The 20,336-nt window shown below is 43.2% G+C and overlaps 2 protein-coding genes across 10 annotated transcripts in view; one reads left to right on the top strand and one right to left on the bottom strand.

Moving 5' to 3' along the window:
* The window catches only part of cabin1 (calcineurin binding protein 1), a 55,603-nt gene that overhangs the window by 33,344 nt on the left and 1,923 nt on the right, over positions 1-20,336 (bottom strand). For 4 of the 9 annotated variants that reach the window (XM_084360705.1, XM_084360709.1, XM_084360710.1 and 1 more), the window contains exons 1-27: positions 15,730-15,911; positions 15,160-15,218; positions 14,947-15,039; positions 14,743-14,856; positions 14,046-14,180; positions 13,761-13,941; positions 13,537-13,666; positions 13,233-13,382; positions 12,736-13,043; positions 12,447-12,624; positions 12,227-12,360; positions 11,918-12,135; positions 10,838-10,910; positions 10,332-10,519; positions 10,102-10,239; positions 9,773-9,961; positions 9,432-9,677; positions 8,978-9,131; positions 8,765-8,880; positions 8,478-8,639; positions 7,262-7,468; positions 6,985-7,130; positions 5,527-5,788; positions 5,155-5,325; positions 3,794-3,883; positions 3,487-3,647; positions 3,181-3,392 (exon numbers count right to left, since the gene is read on the bottom strand). In XM_084360705.1, coding sequence (XP_084216831.1) covers positions 3,181-3,392; positions 3,487-3,647; positions 3,794-3,883; positions 5,155-5,325; positions 5,527-5,788; positions 6,985-7,130; positions 7,262-7,468; positions 8,478-8,639; positions 8,765-8,880; positions 8,978-9,131; positions 9,432-9,677; positions 9,773-9,961; positions 10,102-10,239; positions 10,332-10,519; positions 10,838-10,910; positions 11,918-12,135; positions 12,227-12,360; positions 12,447-12,624; positions 12,736-13,043; positions 13,233-13,382; positions 13,537-13,666; positions 13,761-13,941; positions 14,046-14,180; positions 14,743-14,856; positions 14,947-15,039; positions 15,160-15,162 — 4,159 coding nt within the window. In that variant the 5' untranslated portion in view covers positions 15,163-15,218; positions 15,730-15,911. Of the gene's footprint in view, positions 1-3,180; positions 3,393-3,486; positions 3,648-3,793; positions 3,884-5,154; positions 5,326-5,526; positions 5,789-6,984; positions 7,131-7,261; positions 7,469-8,477; positions 8,640-8,764; positions 8,881-8,977; positions 9,132-9,431; positions 9,678-9,772; positions 9,962-10,101; positions 10,240-10,331; positions 10,520-10,837; positions 10,911-11,917; positions 12,136-12,226; positions 12,361-12,446; positions 12,625-12,735; positions 13,044-13,232; positions 13,383-13,536; positions 13,667-13,760; positions 13,942-14,045; positions 14,181-14,742; positions 14,857-14,946; positions 15,040-15,159; positions 15,219-15,310; positions 15,330-15,482; positions 15,554-15,729; positions 15,912-20,336 lie in introns of those variants that run through there. The other 5 variants (XM_084360711.1, XM_084360712.1, XM_084360707.1 and 2 more) reach the window with 4 other exon arrangements.
* neflb (neurofilament light chain b) lies at positions 17,231-19,830 on the top strand (the record flags this gene model as incomplete). Its single annotated transcript, XM_084360716.1, is given in 5 exon segments — positions 17,231-17,270; positions 17,273-18,354; positions 18,533-18,657; positions 18,754-19,136; positions 19,216-19,830. Coding segments are annotated over 5 exon segments (1,818 nt in total). The 3' UTR covers positions 19,404-19,830.

Here is a 20,336-nt window from a genome sequence, read left to right as displayed (position 1 = left end):
TTATCGTATGACTTCTTGACAAAAATGTGTTTTGCGAGGTCACAGTGACCTTGACATCTGACCTTTTGCCACCAAAATCTAATCAGTTCATCCTCGAGTCCAATTGGAAATCTGCACCAAATTTGAAGAAATTACCTCAATGTGTTCTTGAGATTTCGTATTTCTGATAATCCAATCACATAACACCTCCGGCCACAGTTGTCGCCAGTGTGGAGGCATAAAAAGATGCTTGGGTTGATTTATAATAATTCAATTCGTTGTTCAGTTTCTGGACACTGATGACATTTTGGATGATAAACTGCAAACTATCGTGCCTTCATTACATATCTTTATATATATTGGGTTATATGTTATCTAGAAAGTTTTTTTACACGCTAAATCTGTATCGGCTGCAAAAATCAAGCATCAGTCAGGCTCTATAAAACATTTCAAAAAGCAGAAAAAGTACTTGTAGTAGTACTACATTGTAGAAGATGATCATAAGAGATGGTAGGAGATCATAACAGGAGCATTTTCCCAGATAACGTTTTGATAAAGTCGTGTCTGAATCAGGTCCTACGGTCTCGTCACCCAGATGTGCTTTAAGCAGAAGCCAGACACCGGACACCGACAAGCAAACATGTGCATGGTGGGGTATTTTCTGACTTGTGTGCCAATAACAGGCCAGCCACATTCTGACTTGACATTTTCACACTAATTGGCCATAATTGGGAAATTATATCCAATTAGTGGAAAAACAGCAAACACATGATTCACGCGAGGTTCTGAAATCTCTCCGGGGAGTTTGACTTTCTGTCAAATTAAGCCCACACCAAACTCAAATAAAATGTGACCACATGATACACCAGACAGTTTAGTGGATTGTGACAGAGGACTGACGTCGTCCAGTCGTGAAGACATTCACCCCCATTAGAACTACATGCATATAAATGGCAAAGCAGGTGGTAAAAAGCAAGCAGGCAAAGAAGTAGCAGGCAGGTAGGTAGGTAGGAAGGAATCTGGAAAGGGTGACAAAACTGGCAACATGGGCAATATGGCTGCGTTATTTGCACATTCAAGCTAAACATGACACATGGGGTGGGTGAACGGATGTCACTGGTTTTGTCATGTGAAAGAATGACCAGGACTATTTTCTCCAAACAGCATTACGGCCTCTGGATCAGAATCCCCAGCACAGAGTTACAACTCATCAAAATGTTCAATCCAATACCTAAAATGGAAATTCTGGCTCCTTTAACTCTGCCACATACTCAGTGTGTAAGTATGTGGCTGTTTTTTTCCTTTTTGTTAATTCTGACATCTCGGTTACACAAAAAAATGCCACATAAACTTTCTCAGACAAACACACACAAAGTCTCTGAAATTCAAGCAAAGACAAGTATGACCACAGCACTGCCGGGCCAGAAGCTCCTGTACATTAAAGATGGTTAATGCGCATGAATCAGAAAGGTCACTTGTAATGTTCATTGTACACATTGCTCTCAGTGATGTACATCCAGTACAATAACATACATCTAACACATTAGAGTGCACAACTCAAGCCTGTTTTTCAAAAGCAGGAAATTTCCTATTTTCATCTCCAGCTGAGGGAGAAAAAGACGTCAGCACATGTGGGCTGAAAACATTCCTGTTCATCACAACTGCCACACATGCACATGAATCCCCCAAATGGATTTAATGATTAACAATCCAATACCATCGATGCAAAGAGGAAACGTCTATCCATTACATGTATCATCTTAAGGAGATGTCTTCATTTTGACATTCCCATGAAGAAAACAAAGGATGTTTACTCCCCTCTAAAAAGGAAGAAATCAGCATATTATAAATTTCAGACCAACGGAGCATCTGTTGCTCTCACTAAGGACATATCAGCTGCTCTTTTTCAACAATTTTAGGCTGAATAAAACGCATGCAGGCCGAAATTCAACCATGTCGTCCAGTCGGGAGATGCTGTGACGTAGACCAGCCATGAGAAAGAAAAAGTATAGATAGACAGTTGAGCTATGAGTAGAGGAAAAGTCCGATAGCCAATAATGGTGATTAGCAAAAAACTATTGTTTTGCCAGTTTAAAGTAAACTTTAATGCACATAACTGGTTACAATTAATGTGTTGTTATTTGTGATGCCTTAAAAATACTGTATATTATCAGTTAATGACTTATGATATACGAAATATGTGGGACGTTTTTGCTATTCGAAAAAAAAAAAACAAAACATGTAACCACTGACTTGATCTACGTTTGATGCAAAATCAGAGTAGGCTACATTAAGAGTTAAAAGAACAGATCAAGTAAATATTCATTTTAATTGCGGCGTTCCCGTCTGTTGCTCACAAACAAAATCTTTTAACTTAATATCCTCCTTAATACATTTTCTAATACGAGTATTTTGTATTTTATTTTAATATATTTATTTATAAGTATTTGTAAATTGGCAACAAGACAGTTTTTGATGCATCTGTGACCATCACGGCTGATTAAAAATGTATTTACCAACAAGCAATTAATCAATTGGTTAATCATTACCAATACTTGTCATTTTATTTATGGCGAAAAGTTGTGGCAGTTTCTTCTGGAACCGATTGTGTTAAATTATATGATATCATTTCATATCGATCACAGGCCCCTGAGTTAAATCGATAAAAATGGTAGACTTTGTGATATTGGCAAACGTATCGTCGTCCACAGAATCGATATCCGTGTTAAAACTGATGATTTACAGCTCGGACTGAGGCTGAAAAAAAAAAAAAAACAAACAAACACACACAAGCCTGCAAAACTGCACAGATGTCTCCAGGATGCTTCAGGCTTGAGAAGGTCACAACAAAGGAAAAAAATATTAGGAGAGGCAAGATGATCGTTGAGGAGAGAAATAAGTCCAGCAATAAAGCAGCGACTAGAAATGGTTGTTATTTACACACGCACACACACACCCCCACACACTTTGTTTCAACACTGCTGCTTTGTCAGGCATAGCAAATTAGTCAAATAATCAGCAGCCATATTGCCCATTTCACCACATCCCAATCACCCAGTGCATGGGGATCATTGTAACTGAAACCAAAGCCATTAAGCATGGTGATTAGCAATCTGAGCACTCCCCAGTGGGCTTCCTGTCCCAGTGCAGAAAGGGCAGAGAGCCCAACCCCAGAGACAGTGTCTAGGACTGGGACTGTACCATCAGCCTGCTGCTCCTCATGCCGCTGCTGCTGCCACTGCTGCCGTCGGAGTGTTTTGCGTTTGGCGTAATCGTGGTCAAACGGCGTGGCCACGTAAGGAGGGGATGTGAGACCTGGGGTGGCAGCTGACTGAAGGGAGGAGCTGAGGTTGTTTCCTACGCAAACTGATGAGCAAGTAAAGTCCTCATCCATCATGGAGGGGGGTTTCTCCCTGCAATCGATCGGGAGAATGAGAATGAATGTTCAGCCTAAGATTTGAAGGCTTTATTTCATAATTCCTGCTGGGTTATACATCTGTAGCTTACTTTTCATGGGACCTAGGCATGCTTGGCATACTCTTCTCTTCCCCTCTGGCAAACGGCCCGGTCGCAGCCTCAACCAGCAAATTGAACAAGGGCTCGTGTTCCAGATCGGGCTCATTAGCCTCCAGTAGCTTAAGGATGGTGGCGCCGAGACGGAAATGCAGCTAGAAGGAAGAGTAAGACGTTTAATGGTCCGCAGGTATTTGGACAACGTCTTTAAATGTTAATGCTTTCAAACCGTTATCTTACATAACACAATCAATGTGACACAGCAGGAAACTATTTGAGCTACTAGCCACAGGTAGTTTACCTCCAGGGCCTCCATGGCCAGGTCAGGAGGATTATGGTAATGGATTTTCCGGGGGTACCTGGCAGCCTCTTCATGCAGATAGTGTGCCGCCTATAAATAGAAAGAGGAGATCCAACACAATCACATGGCAATATAATTTAACAGGCAAAATGGAGGGACGGAGTGCAGTATTGAGCTGAAGACAGTCTTGTGCGCCAACATCAGGGTTCACTGCGTTCACACTACCCTCCTCATCCGCTGTTGACCTCCATGACACTGTGTTTCATCCAAGTTCATCTGCCTCCACTGATCTAATCAGAACAGCAGAGCTATGACTAACTCCATACATTGATGTCTCTGGTGAAAAACATCTTGTGAGGGTGGAAGGGCAGAGATCTTTTGTTTCTGTAGGCGGATTATGAAACAAGTCCAGGGAGAGAAAAAAAATATGTCTGCAAACGACCTGATACAGAAGGATTATTCTGATGACTTTAAACTGAGGGTTTTTATTTTACTGAATTATTGAAATAATTTTCCTACTTATTTAACTGTCTGCTTTAAAACATTTTGTCACTGAGTTTCTAAGAAATATTTGAAAAACTACTCTCCAATACAGATACTTAAAACATATTATTTATGTTTTTTTACCCATGCATGTCACATTGTTGTGTGTTTTACAATGTTTGGGCCAGACAGACACATATATATATATCAAAGAATAGATAAAAAACTAATGGCGATGAAGGAAATGGCTGCATCGACCCTTGTTGCCCGTCTCAGCCAAAAAAATACACTTGAACACAACAGCTGACGGTAAACTAGCTTGTACTTTTAAGCGCTGAGGTGAGAGGAAATAACTCTCCAGACGCTCACTGACGGCCAGACATTGGCTGATTGCCCACCTGAGGTGTCAGGGTGCTCAGAACATGTATAAATCACCTTCAAAGCTTGAGCCCTTTGCTTTACCTGTAACTAACTTAAAATCAATCATCAGGATGGAAAAAACAATTCAATTAAAGCCTACAATCCTTTAACAATGGTTCTAACTAACATTTACATTTTTTGACTAATTTTACCTCACAGTGGAGCAAATAAAGAGTTTAACATTAACACATTTAGACCTAAAGTGCCGATTAAAAAATAATTATAAAACTTGACAGACTTGTCAACGTTCAATAAAACCTTTATTTCTCAGCCTCTGTTTAAGAGTTTAAGACTTTGGTCTTTAACTCACAATGCAATCACAGTGCATTTCTTCAGCCATACGACTTCAAAGTGTCAATATTATCCAAAACACGCTCGTGTCACATCAGGCTCTAAAGGGAGAAACATGCGGTCATAATGGGTTGACCATGGATGAATTTATAGCCTGAAGCGTTTACCTTATTGTAAAGCTGCAGATAATCCAGTGGAGTCTGTTTGCGTTTCTCTGCGATCTTCCCCAGCATGTAGTGAATGAGCCACTCTTCTTCATCACTGTCACACTCACAACGGGAAGCACCCTGGAAACACTGGAAGGCTGTCTCCAACATGGAGTCTCTCCTTTCCTCCATCTGAAACGCCACAGACGCACAGTGGAGCCGTCATGAGTAACTCCGCTCGAGGCGACAGATCAATTTGCTCCACGATGAATTCACATGTGGAAGCAGAAGTGACAGGATGTGACATTGTTTGGTTCACACACGGAGTCTGACATCGAATAGAGATAGAGATGAGCAACAAGATAACTCGGCCCGTGTGAACACGCCCCTCACCTGTTTCACCACCTCTGGGGGGAGCTCGTTGCGCCACTGTTTGAGCTGCCGCGAAGCAAACGAATGCAGCGCGTATGAGATGGTCCCGTACTCGATCCACAGAGACAGGTTGGAGCGGTCGATCTCCAGGGCCCTCTTAAAGCAGTTCAGCACCGCCTGCGAGTGTTTCCATATGGGAACGTCACTTTTCAGCTCGTTGGAGTTGAGCTTTTCCTGAATACGGCTGGCCCGAGCTAGAGCCATACCTGCCCAGGAGTCGAACCTGAGGAGACATACCGGTAACATCTTTTTGGTAAAGTGACTGAACTTGATGTATTAGTGTAAAATACAACAAAATCAGCTGCCCATATTCACATTAATTTGCCAATATGTCATTCCATACCAACTCACCCAGGTCCTCCAGATTCATTTCAAGGATTTTTCATGAAAAAAATTCATGTGACTTTGCAAAATCCTTTAGATTTCTGAGTTATGAATTTTTTAAGTTTGGCCCTATGAGCTAAATTTCATCATGTCTGCGATTCCTTGTATGTACAGTATATTCTCAGCATCACCAACGGCTTATTTTCACTAATAAATATCTACTATTGAATAAAAACACTGAATGTAAAAGTACAGTCTCTTAACATTACATTTATATGTATTGGAATGAATATTATACTTTCACAAACCAAACGTTTCCAGGGAATTAAAATAATCTTTCTTGGGAAAATCTTAAGTCAAAATAACCCAAAAAGTCTGTTTTACGGCTCTGTGGCTGTAATTAACAAGATCTGTGGAACTGTTTTTTTATGAAGCACCAAATTACTTGCAGATGTGAAATAAATAAATACTACACAGAATCAGCATTTGGTAGCAACAAAGTCAAAACTAGTGTAAGTATATTTTTTAGTATCATTTTTGAAAATAAAATGATTTATTGTTATTACAAAATTCTGCAACAACTGTTATCCTCAGGGTTTCTTGCACGTATAGACCGATTATCGGGGCCAATATTCAGCATTTTTCCAATTATCGTAATCCGTGTTTTTTGTTTCTGACTGCTATTTAGAAAAATACAATACTTTGGCTCTGATGGCACAAGACTCTGGCCTCACAACACTGTGACTGATTGGCTTTTCTACATTTTGACACTAAGATTTTTATTTTTACTGCAAATGTACATTGGTTCATAAATGTCAGATATTGGTCCCCTTCATTACTAATTATCAGTATCGTATCTGGCCTGAAAAAAAAACATGCTGGTCGAGCTCTAGTTTAGATGTTCAGGACAAATTTCAACCCAATCCAGCGAAAAATAAGCAAGAATCACAAAAATAATTAGTTATGGATATCAAAAAGTGTTTTTGACGTGAAACGGTAAAAGCTCTGACTTTTGGGTGAGCTGCCATAGAGAGAGCCTAGATTATGTTTTGTTAAGTGCAGCAGCACTGACAGAAGTGTAGAGAGATGAGCTACCTGTTGGGACAGACACATATGTCGTGCATATAGAATTTGATGGCTTTGGACTGCTCCTTGTTCTTGAAATGATAATCAGCCAGTAGGTAGTAGATCTCATCAACGATTGGTGGAGCAGGAGTGCTGCCCTCAGGAGGACATGGGGCCTTCAAGAGATCAAAAATGTACATTTCTTTAATAATCAGGAGAATCTCAGCTGGCAAACATTAAGTTATGAAGACTTCAAACTTGTGTGTTAAGCATGTCTGACTCACTGGTGACTCACGCACCGACTGACCTTTTCTGCCATGCCCTCGATGTAGGCTGCCACTTCATCCATTGTGAGGATGGGGGTGTCACTCGTGGGGGCGATGCCAGCAAACCTCCTCAGCAGGTTGGCCAACTCCGCAGACACCGTGCTCGTCTTGTAGCTGTCAAACTCAGGCAGCGACTTTGGTTTGAAGTACTGGAACATGAAGTGGGCATCGGACCAGAGCAGCTCCACCTGCAGAACAGATTCATTACACAGGAAACATTAGTGTCAGATCACCGTGTTAGAGTTTAACACACTGCACCAGAGCAATTTAGTCCCATCAAGCTCTCCTGGGGACTCTTCACTTACACTGTAGTATTAATGCCAGTCATCTAAATGCACTAATTCACTGCTGTGGGAGTCACACCCACCTGGTGGCTGGACATGTGCATTACAAAAATAAGAGAGAGGGGGCTGCCTCCACAAAGCTCTCCGGAGCCATGAGTCACTCTACTGGGTACATTCTCACAATATCAGAGTTATGTACATATATATCCTGTATTCAACCAGGTTACATCCTTATTGAGTTTAAAATGAGTGACCTGACCAAGAGGGCAATACAAACATACACATCTAATTGTCACACACTAAAAATGAGAGAACATAATATCCAGCTAAATACAGAGACAAAAAACTCATGATTCCATCATCTCCTTTGTCTCTCGACTACAAAAAGGTTGAGATGGAAAGAAGCTGAACAACAGCGAGGAAGCTGCTGCGGATCTGATTGCGCAGGTATGTTGTTTGTGGCTGATCAAACCACGTTCACGTCTCACTCAGTGAATTAATGCTATTACGCCATTAATGGCGTTTCACGGCCTCCATTTATTTTAATGACACTAACGCGTGTACCCTGCACGCTGACAAACAACATTAATGGTGAAAGCTGACTTCCTGTGCGTTGTGAGGGTCAATGAGGGCGCTACATTTGCGTCACTGGCATCCTGCTCCCCGTCACACACTATTTATGCAAGTTTCCCAATACAGGTGAGAAATGATGCCAATTAGTCAAAGCCTTGAGGCATTTTCACCACCTCTTCACCGTTTCACCGCCTCTTCAGCACCATTTAGCTATTATCTAATACCAGCTCAGGCACATTGAGTTTTTTATTTCATATTTTCAATATAATGTTTAATATAATATATTGGTTACATGCTGGTTAAGTTGGACTAATGTTCTACATAATTAAAATCTTCTGACCTGTGGAGACGAGTGGTCCTCAAGGTAGCGGGCCTTGCTCTTCTTACTCGGGTAGCCATACAGGCAGAAGAAACACTGTTCCAAGGCCATCTCCAGCTCCTCCTTATAGGGATGAGAGGTAGTTTTGGAAGAGGCTGCAAGCTCTTTTTCCAAAACTTTAACCTGCAACAAACATAAGAATAAAGCTCTGTCAAACAGTCCATACAAATGAAAGAAATAAGCTGTCATACAAATTATAAAAAGGCATATGTGCACGCTGTACATTAGTACAGTATTTGCAAACTTACATAGAACTTGAGGAATGAACCGTCTGAGTTGCAGCACAAGGAGCGACGGCCAAGATACTCATGTGCCGTGTTCAGGAGCATCAGTGAGGAGGGCAGCATGGGAGTGTCTGAGTCATCTGAAAGCGAGACTTGACAGGGTCACTCAGTGTAACAACTACCGTGGCATGAACACCAAGGGGACACTGAAGGCATGAAAACAAGAAGTCAACAAACCTTCATCATCCCCGACAGACATATGCTGCCGGAGCATGCAGTCGAAAGCAGCCTCCTCGTGTTTGATAACGCGATACAGGATGATCCAAGGCAGAACCGAGAAGAAATAAGGCTCCTTGGGATCGTCGGAAACGCTCATGCTCAGATCAATCAGCTGAAAACACAACAGCGACAGCACAATACATCAAAATCCCATCAGCTCCTTAATAGAGTGTCACTTTAAAATAGGTGCAATTTGTTAGAAATTGCCAGCATTTATAACGGTTGCACCAAAAACTACAGCTTACTGCTGCTCACTATGCTCTTTGCTGGAGGGTCAAGCTGCCATTAGCAAGTTGCTCAGTTAGCAATGGAGCTAAGTGGCCCCATTAGTTAACAGGAGTATTCCCACTGCAACCTTGGACTGTTCCTGTTCCTTTAGGTAAATCAGTGCTGTCTTTAGTTCCCTTCTCACCTGAATGAGGTTGTTTGCCAGTCGAGCCATACTAGAGAACTGGGGGACGTTGCTCAGAAGCTTTGCGTCTTTGGTGAAGCAGACCTCGGTGCCATCCAGCAACTTCAGAATGGTGCTGACCCACTCCTCCTTACTCGGGGGGGAGTTGTTGTTTGAAGCAGAGTTGAGCTGCTGCAAGGCTTCATTCAGAGCCAGCTCGCTGCAATCCAGACCCTGCTGGTAGTCCTCCATCTTCAACAGCGAGTTCTACACCAGAGAGTTCAAAGTCAGAGAAGTGTCATGTCATGCATTCAGAATGATGTTTATGTATATTAAATCTATACTTTTGTAGCATATCTAACCTGCAGAAGCATCAGCTGAGCAGGCCGCTCTGGTGCTGAGCTCACAAACTCAAGAGGTTTACTTCTGCCGCCGTAATTAAGAGTGGGCTGCAGCAGACGCACAACAGACTCGAAGTCTGCAGACTCAAAGAGACGCTGGATCTCCTCCAGAGACTGACAACGCTCCAGAGACTTCAGCCTCTTGTCAATCTGTCCATGGGGATAGATGAAAGCCAAGAGAAATGCTCAGACAAAACAATAAGAAAGTCTTCAGGGGACTTGCTCACAGTTTGAGTTTTTAAAATAGATTACTATTGTGCTGAAAAATGTAAGAATCAATCAGCACTAACCTCCTCCACAGAGATTGCTGCGTCTACACGCAGGTTAGGCAGGTTGATGGTGTAATGTTTCCCTTCAGGAGTCTTTGGTTTGCTCTGCAGAAGGCCGATACAGACATCATAGCTCTCCAGGGCCAACTCCATGTCTCCCTGACAGAGGACAAGAAAGAAAGTCACATCTGGCCGAGCCGTCGTCAAAAGTCAAATTTTAAAAAAACAAACTAAATAAACTAAAACTTTACCTGCAGTGCCAGGAATCGTGCTTTGAGCCAGTAGACGCGCACCATGACATCCAGCCAGTCATCCTCAAAAAGGTCCTTCTGAGAGGAACCTAAAGCCAGCAGTAACAAATCACCCTGGAAGTGCTGCCCAGGAAACTCTGAGTCAGCTGCATCACTGCCAGCACCAGTGCTGCTTCTTCTTGGAGGCCCTAGACAAGGAAAAAAACATTATAACAAGCCAAGTGTGAACATGTGGTTCCCTACAAATGACTTTCCAAAATTAAACAAAACCTGCGAGTCTCCATGTTCAGAACTGTAACTACAGCTCCCCCTTTAGGACATTCATCAACTTTAAAAGGTCTGGTAAACATTTTTACAGTATTGCTTGAGATATGACATATGACACTGGGCTCCAGGCTACATAATGTAGCTCCAGCCTTCTGCAGCACAGTTCTGTAAAGCATCAATAAACCAAGATTTGTAAAAATACAATCAAAAATAACAAAGCTGAGCTCACTGGTACTTACCAGTCTTCCCTTTGCTGTGTGACCATTGCTCCAACTGCAACTCCATACATGCCAGGCTCATTGCCAACATTTCCTGTAAATGTAGCAGATACAACCATGAATTAGAGGAAATGAGCCTAATTCTGATGTATAACTAAAGTTACACCCCTTGTTTCAATTTAAGACAATGTTAAACCTTCAATTGACCCCAGAGTCTGCAGATTGTTCCCAAAACTGGATCCAGATTGAGTCTAGACATATCAGAAGTGTCTGGGACAACACCAATGTCTTCATTTTATCCCAAAAAATAATCCTTAATGGGCCCTTCAGCCTGCCAAACAAGTTCAAAGTGATTAGGCAGCATTTTTTTTGCATATAATGCGTTTACTCGGACCCGTCTGAAAGGAACCGTACTCAGATCTCCTTAGGAGGTGGGTTGAGTACAGTTCACCCATCCTGTGGTCATCAGGTTGACCTCGCCCTTTGCCGTAGCATTTCAGACCTCTAAACGTGCCATAGACAACACCAGGCTGCCCGAAAAAACAAACGGAGACCCATGGACGAGGCTAGCAAGGCTTGTGGATGAAGAGTAGTTTGGTAACTATTGTAACTCTCCAGATATGGAGCAAAGAACACATAAAACAGCAACTGTTGACAAAAAACGCCAAAATCGGAGAGATCCTCAGCCATCTTGTTCCAAATGAAAACTACAAATAAAGCAAAGCAGTCTGAGCTACAAAGGAAATGAAATGTAAACAGAAAGAGAACCGTGGGCCCATCGGAGCTAAAGTGGACCAGAAACAGAACAGAGTCGTTCAATGAACCAACAATGTAACCACAAAAAGAACTAAGTCCCTTTTCTGCTGGTCCACTTTAAGAGGACTGAGTTTGGTTCATTTAAAAATGACTATATGTGAAAACATCCTCAGATAATTTATTAGGTTCCTAATAAAGATTTGACATTTCATATCCCACCACAGTAAACCCACTGGGATTCTGCTTAGTGCAGAGACTGATATTTTCTGTAGTGTGTCTGAAACATCTGAAATCTAATTCAAGGTCATGAAATTAAAGAAATGAAGCAGTTTTCTTCTGGTTTACCTGGATGTGTTGGTTGCTGCAGTCCCGAAGCAGAGGGTTAGGAAGACCACTGCTGTGCTTCCTCCAGGTCTGATAGACCTCCAGCACCACAGCAGCCAGCCCCCGAGGCCACTCCTCCAGAAACTTCTGACCCACTGCCTTCAGGTAGCGCATCAGCAGGTCCAGTATTCCTCCATTGGTCATATTGTTGAGCAGGAAGTTGTGGACATCCTGTTGCTCTACAGAAGGAAACAACTAGTTTGTCAATACGACAAAACAGCAACAGGACACAACATTGTATTGTTAGAACATCCATCATGCACTACATACCAGATTCCATGTATTCAACCGAGTCAACAGGCAAGCAGCTGCCATGTAGAGTCTGCATGTCCTCCTTCCCATCACACTGTGTCTCCATGTTACTCAGACTCTCATCATCATTATCAGGATCAAACTTCTTTAACCTGAGACAAAACAAAGTTTTTAAATCAACAGAACTACAACGATGTATGTATTCATTAATTGTACAGAAGGTTTAGGAGTGAGATACCTAGAAGGAAGGTATTTAAAAAGCAGTTCCTGAAAATCTATCTTCTCTTCCTTCTTGCATTTTGTGTTTCGAACACGTGCCGAGCGCCGCTTTGCCGTCTCTCCACTATCTTCCACCACACGTTTCCTCTTTGGAGCTTTCTTCACTTTATCTGTCAGAGACACTTCCATTGCTGTAACTGTGAAAGATAACATTAAAATATTACATAAACTGCTGTTGAGAAAGCAATAATTCTTCATCATCATATGCTGGCAGGCGAAAAATACATTTCTCTGGACAAACAACTAACCGACAGGGGGAGCAGAGGTGGTGACCTCCACGGTGGTCTGGCTGGGGGTAATCTGAGGTTGAGTGCTGGGTTGGGGCAGAACTGCTGGCTCAGGGAGGACCACCGGTGGCAGGGATGAGCTGGGGCTGCTGCTCAGCACTGTGGTCTGGCCCATACTCACAGGGCTGCTGGGCTGGGGGAGGTTCTGGAGGAAGTTTCGGTCACGGTACTCTGACAAGTCGATTCTGCGGCCGAGACTTGGCCGCGGGGGCTCACATGTGGTCTGATGTCGGTACATTGAAAGAAGGCTTTCACCAACGTGCTTCCATCTGAGATACAAAAACAGGTTGTTAATGTAAGCTTTACAAAAAGGAGATGTCACTGATTCACAGCAAAGACAAAAACTAGACATGACAACAATCAGGGGTGAAGGTTTGTCTACAGATGAACAAAATTGAGCCCAGGAATCATCCAGCACCCAGACAGGAAAAAAAAACACCTGACACCACATCACTCACGAGAGGCAGCGGATGGGCTGAGTCAGGACGAGGTCAGGTGTTTGTTCACGGTGAGAAAGAGCCTGTCTGCGCTTCCGCATGTCCAGCGCCTCTTCCACGATGGAGTCACGTTCCTCTTTCTCCACTTCCACATAGTGAATGGACATGTCACTGCAAATGAGACAACGCAGCACAGAGGTTCATCAGTGATGTGGAAGGATTGAGCTGCTGGGGATGCATGATAAAGAATTTGTTTCGCGACGATAAGATAAACGACAATTTGTATCTTTGTGAAATGGAGGGATTAAAAGTGAGGTGGCTTCACCATTTCAAGAACATCTGCATGGTGTCCCTCTTCAGACAGGGCTGCTCCTCAAAGATCTTCTCCTTCAGCACGAGGCCTTTAGTGTAACAATGATCCCTCTCCAGGGCCTTGGCGATAAAGTACAAACAGCCTGGAAAAATGCACATGACGTTACTTTTTCTTTCTATACTTGAGCTCCTGCACTGGTTATGAGAGGAAAGCGCTTATGATGATGCATCACTTACAGGTGTAGTCACTAAGTGTGTAGAGGATAGTGATGAGGTTGTCCAGGCAGGGCCAGTGGTCTGGGTTACAGTTCAATCCCTCCTCAAAGGCATGTCGAGCCAGAGGAATGCGCATGAGTCGCACAGCCACCTGACCGATTTTGTACCACATGTTAACATCAGTGGAGTCCAACATAACAGCCTGAGAAAAGAAGAGAGCAGAAAATGTGACATGTCACTCACCACATATGCAAGATATTTAGTCACACAAAGTGAAGAAAACTGGGATTTTTTTTGTCGTTTTACCTCTAAATAAAACTCCATAGCTGTCTCCAGGTCATCCCGCGTTGCAGACATACTCGCCAAGTTTTTAAAAGTGGAATATTTCAACATCAGTCCGGGATGCTTGAGACCCACTCTCTGATCATCCGAGGCCGTCGCCTAAAATATTAGAGGATACATTAAGTTTGGCACCAAACATGGAGTAATGCAGATTAATCATTCTGCTGCACATGGGCTGGGTTACAGCGAATCTACATTTGAAATGCATGTTCTATATTTTATTTAATCAGTGAAGCTAAATATTGGCAGACAAGAACGTTGGTAGTAGACCAATCACAAACCAGAATATTTTCTTTATAATACAACAAAAATGATAATGAATATGTGTCTCTCCAAGAGCCAAACAAGTGGGAACTATTTTCAACAGTGTTCAGTAGACTGCTGAAACATCTTATGATGAATACTGGATAAGAGGATGAGTGTTTGAGAGAGTAACTGTTACAAATTAAAATTTTGTTATAGATAAAGATAAACTAGGTTATTTCTCATCATGTCCCGGCCATTTCTGGATATCATGCAGGATTAAAAGTGATCACCCTCACTGACTAAATGAGGTGTGTTGGGGTGGATATTTGAAGGCATTACACAGGTGTCACTTACATCCCAGACACACGGTACCACATAGTGTTTTGAGTGGACAATATGCTGTTAGATATGTTACCTCTTTGAGCAGAGGAGTTTTGAGAAGCTCATGATAAGCCTTGGCAGACTCCTCAAACTTGTCATGTTTCTGCAGATCTAAAGCTTTGTGATACAAAGCAAACGCCTCGGCTTCCTGTGGACAGAGATAATAAAGAAAAATCAGTTTGGATCCACATTAGCAAACAGGCCCGATACTGCTGATTCATCTGCATCCGGGCTGTACCTGAGCCTCTTTTGTCTGACTCTTGCTACTTCGCAGTGGGTCTTGAGACTCATCTGCAGCTGTCGAAGCAGCATTCAGTGCTGCTATGCGGATCTGTGAAGAGCAGCACAGGAAAAGAGACAGATCCCTTCAGTAAGCAGATATACAACCCAGGAATAATCTGCACGATCACAAGGTGCATTTATACAAACAGCACGTATTTAAAAGCCTTACCATTTTGATGTGTAGAAAGCAGCCTGGCCGCCTTCACGGTTTGCAGTGATTAAGTGGATCTGGAGAAATGTATGGAAACCCAAAGAGGAAGGTTAAAGCAGGCAACACTACAAACATTTAGACAAACCTCGTTGTAGTACGTTTTACCGACCAATGTCAGTCAACTTCTCAGTGTTCAAACAACCTCTGTTCATTTAGTTAGTGTCATGTTGGGTGTATACGTGAGCTAACTCGACAGAGAGACGAGCGAGGCAACCCGGTGCAGTCACGTTATCATTTTGCACACTTGCTAATTGAGAGGAGGTTGACATCGATTAGCTAACCTTTCCAAAATGCCATTCAACACTTAGCTTGGTTAGCTTAGCCTTGCCGTTGGGTATCGATGCAGTTTTTCCCTGACCGTACCTTCACACAACCAGAACCACAGCAGGTGGTGATTATATCTCCCCTGACGAGCTGGATAACTCACTTTACAGCTCCCAGCTAGCTAACATTAGCAAACATTATTTAAGCTAACGCTAGCTTGTGTTTCACCGGGTGACCGTCACTCAGCAACGCTGGACGTCTTACCGTTCATTTCCGCTTTAACTGCACTTGTAACGCTGCTGTTAAAACAACGAGGCAGCAGAGTGTAAAAAAACAGCGCGGTCATGAGTGAACACGAAGCACGAAGCAAGTTTCAAACTTCATTTATTCTCCATCCTTTGTTGTTGTTAGCGCTGCGGCCGTTTGCGTCACAGCGTGACATTTGCTACCCCGCCAATTAGTAAAGTCGACGCTCATTGGTCGATACGCTGTGGGTGTATTCCTGTGACCAATCATATATTAGCATATTAGACGACACCTTACGTCATCACGCACAGTGCTAAAATGGCATTTATCACACAGGTAAACGCTTTTATGTTGCTAATTGTAATAAAAACGTGATATTAAAGTGATTATTGAAATTATTTAGACATAATTAACAATTTAACGTCAGTTTTCTCACACTTGTATGTGACAACTCTCAAATAATTTTAAAATTGTGTTCAAACGCACCTTAAAGTACAGATAAGAGCCTATATTAATTTGTGGATATTATTTTAAATGGTAAAAAATCACCTTAACATAATTATTGGAGTATAAAGGTGAATATGTAAGAAAAAGGCACAGTTTTTATTTTCCTTTTCTTTCTGCGTCTTAATAACAGTCTGTTCAAAAAGGTAGAGCACTTTCTTCTTACAAACTAAACCTGTAAACAACTTTATTTATTTATTTATTCAATTAATTTTTTATATCATGTCAGAGCATGTCCGTAGCCTGCATCATTTACCCAGTATGACACAGCCTTACTGCTCTCTCCGAGGCATTAGCTCCATAAAATATGCACTTTATGCAGAATAGATTAGGGAAAACATGGACGGCAACATCTGAATAATTTCTTATGCTAGATAATTATGTTGTATCAGTGTAATCTGTCGTACACATTTACACTCAACATTTGTGATGTCTAACCTGCATGGTAAACAGACAACCACTAGATGGCAAACCTTCATTTTCTAATGGTGTAAAGTGTTTTCTCTCAGACTGATGTGGTATTTTTTTAATCACAGGATCTTCAGAACACTTTGATCTTCAGATGATTCGCTTTGCTTCTTGGATCATAGTAATATTGTCATTAATATTCTGTCTAACTCAGCAGACAGATGAGACAAAACAGTACAAAGCTGTGTCATCTTTTACAAAAGGATGCTGTTTCTCCTCCCCTCGCCCATCAGGAAGCTTTTCAAGAGTTTGCACAGCTACAAGGCAGTCACATTATGTCTTACTCAGGATTTATGGTGGCAAATTGTAACAACTTCTGCAGTTTTTAGGAGTAACAGTATACCGTTTTTGTCCTCAGTGACCCTGTCTGTTGCAGTCCCTTGTTGCTCCACTGCTTATCCCCGCCTCCTCCACCCCCCCCACTCCCTTCCCATCTCTGCCTTGGCTGAAGCTGGCTGGCTGGCACCATTATCAATTCCTTCTGTCAGCATGCCGGCAAAAAATAGCTTACGTCATAGTCATTACAGGCTCTATAAAAGCCGGGGTAATGCAGATTCTCAGTGCAGTCAACCCAGCTACATTCCTAGACGTAGTGCAGCCATGACTTCCATCGGCTTTGACCCTTACTTCCCATCTTCTTACAAGAGGAGAGTAGTTGTGCGCACTGCAGGATATGGAGCAGGTGGAGGAATAGGATCTAGGTCTGCTTACTCAACCCATTCTGCTCCAATAACTTCCTATGCATCTTCACGCAGAAGTTATCCCACACATGCCCGAGCTGTTTCCAGCTACTCCTCCGTGCTCTCTGCTCCAGTGTCTGCAGCTGCCACTGAGCTACGCCTGGACCAAGCAGCCCAGGTCAGCTCTGAGTTCAAAGTAATCAGGACCCAGGAGAAGGCTGAGCTGCAGGACCTGAATGATCGCTTTGCAAGCTTCATCGAGAGGGTCCATGAGCTGGAGCAGCAGAACAAGCTGCTGGAGACTGAACTCCTGCTGCTCAGGCAGAGGCAGACGGAGCCATCCAACATCCGGGCCCTGTACGAGCATGAGATTCGCCAGCTCCGTGCCGCTGTAGAAGAGGCCCGCCATGAGAAGCAGGCAGCCCAGGACCACAGGGATGAGATGGAAAATGTGTTGGGGAACATGCAGAAGCGCTATGAGGATGAAGTGCTTGGCAGAGAGGAAGCAGAGGGCCGACTCATGGATGCCAGGAAGGAAGCCGACGAGGCCGCACTGGGCCAGGCTGAGCTGGAGAAAAGAGTCGGGACCCTGCTGGATGAGCTGGCCTTCCTGAAGCGCCTCTGTGAGAGTGAGATCGCAGAGCTGCAGGCCCAAATACAGTACAGCGCCGATGTGTCAGTGGAGATGGAGATCGCCAAGCCTGACCTGTCTGCTGCTCTCCGTGACATCCGAGTCCAGTACGAGAAGCTGGCGCAACAAAACCTTCAATCGGCCGAAGACTGGTTCTGCAGCAAGATGAATGTGATGACAGTAGGCTCTGCTCGCAACACAGAGAGTGCACGTTCTGCCAAAGATGAGGCTGGAGATTACCGCCGGCTCCTCAAATCCAAAACGCTGGAAATCGATGCCTGCCGCGAGATGAATAACGCTCTGGAAAACCAACTGCAGGACGTGGAGGAGAAACAGAGTGCTGAGATCTCTGCACTGCAGGTGAGGAACAGGCCGCAAACATCTCAATGTGCTTTGTATGATGAAATAATTTCTCTATATTTCTACATTTTTTGGCAATTGAGATAAGTCTGACTGCCAGTTTGTTCACTTGCAATGACCCCAAAGATTATCTGTCAGTTCTGTGCCACCAACATGTTCATTTATCTTCTACCTGCAGGATACAATAGGTCAACTGGAGGATGAGCTGAGGGCAAACAAGAACGACATGGCTCGTTACTTGAAAGATTATCAGGACCTCTTGAATGTGAAGATGGCCTTGGATATTGAAATCGCAGCCTACAGGTGAGTGTTTTGTGAAACTGTGTGATTTAAACGAACGCCACCAAGAACGATAATTTAGCATCTCTTTTCCTCACGATATGTATCTTATTTTATTAGGAAACTCCTCGAAGGAGAGGAGAATCGCTTGAATGTGGCCGGACCGGCATCTTTCATGTACGCTACTCCATCCTACGGAAGAACACAGTTCTCCTTCCAGTCTGCAGCTCCGTACCTGCTGAGCAGCCGCCTGTACACTTCATCACTCTCCACAGAGGAGACAATATCCGCCAGCAAAGCACAGCAGGCGGAGGCCAGCCCTCCTAAAGAGGAGGAGGAGGAGGAGGAGCAGGTCGAAGAGGAAGAGAAGGAGGAAGAGGAGCAGGGAGAAGAAGAGGAGGCAGAGGCAGAGGAGGATCAGGAGGAGGAAGAGGAGGCTGAGGCGGAAGAAAAGGAGGAGGAGGAAAAACAAGACGAGGGAGAGGAAGAGGCAGATGGAGAAGGTTAGTGTGGTCACATTTGTTGAATTGATTTGTGTGTGGTTGTAAACTAATTCTAACTTTTCTCCCTCCCCACATGAAGAAGGTGAGGCAGAGGATGGAGAGAAAGAAGACGAGGGGGACGGAGGAGAGGAGGGCCAGGCTCAAGAAGAGGAGGATGCTGAGAAGAAAGATGACGAGGGTGATGAAGAGGGTGAGAAGGAGGAGGAAGAACCTGAAAAAGAGGATGCCGGAGAGAAAGATGGAAAAACGACAGATAAGAAAGCTTAAATCTGAATGCTTTTAAAAATAACCTGCTAGCTCTGTAGCTGAAGGATGTCTTCTCTGGTGCTCTCAGAGATGTTTGTCACATTCAAACCAAAATGAAAAAGCTCTTGAAATCAGAAGACGACATGTCGGTGAATAAACCGTCTGAGTGACTCACAGCATGTACGCTCACTCTACCAGCAAAGAAAACAAACAGCTAATCAATAACTTGATGAAGACAGGATGTGACAAGTGTCGGAGGTAGAAATTCTGCTTTGTGGAGATTTGTTTGCAAAACACCTTTGTGCTTTACTGTCACCAAAACATGCCTGAACAACTGTCTGTATGTGCAATACCCAGTTTGAAATGCCTTACTAAGTCCTCACTGAGTGCTTTAAATGATTCTTTACATGTGCTGCGTTGAACCTGAATAAAACCTTGTCAACCTGAAGCTCGTGCCTGGCTTCTTCATTTCTACTTGGAACGGTTGTAATGATTGTCAATCACATTTAACATGAATAAACACTTTAGCAGAGAATCATATTTCACGTCAAAGCTCTGTGACTCGTCTCACAAGCAGGATAGATGTAGTTTTACTTGCTAATCAGCCGAGGCTCCATTTTCAGTCAGGTTTAAAAACTAAATGTTCTTCTCTCACCAGAATGTTAATGGAGGTTAATGGAAAAAGTACAGACGGCAGCCAAACGGCCCTCGTTGATGAATCACACCACAATTAAGTACAGCAAACAAGAAAAGTCTGCAAAAATCACATCAAACTGTAAAAAGCTTCACATTTTCAACATGATTGGCCAATAAAGAAGACCTGAAGTTTGGTATCTAAGAAATGAGTAACAGTAGCATTTCTGTCTTTATCTGAAGTCAGCAGGTCGTCTCCATCCAGTGTGTGTGTGTGTGTGTGTGATCAGCGAGCTGACACCGGTGTTTTTCCTGCTGCCT

The sequence above is a fragment of the Pagrus pagrus genome (genome assembly GCF_965226575.1).
Source record: "Pagrus pagrus genome assembly, chromosome: 8".
In the NCBI taxonomy this organism is placed as follows: domain Eukaryota; kingdom Metazoa; phylum Chordata; class Actinopteri; order Spariformes; family Sparidae; genus Pagrus; species Pagrus pagrus.
This window is presented reverse-complemented; position numbering and strand designations above follow the sequence as displayed.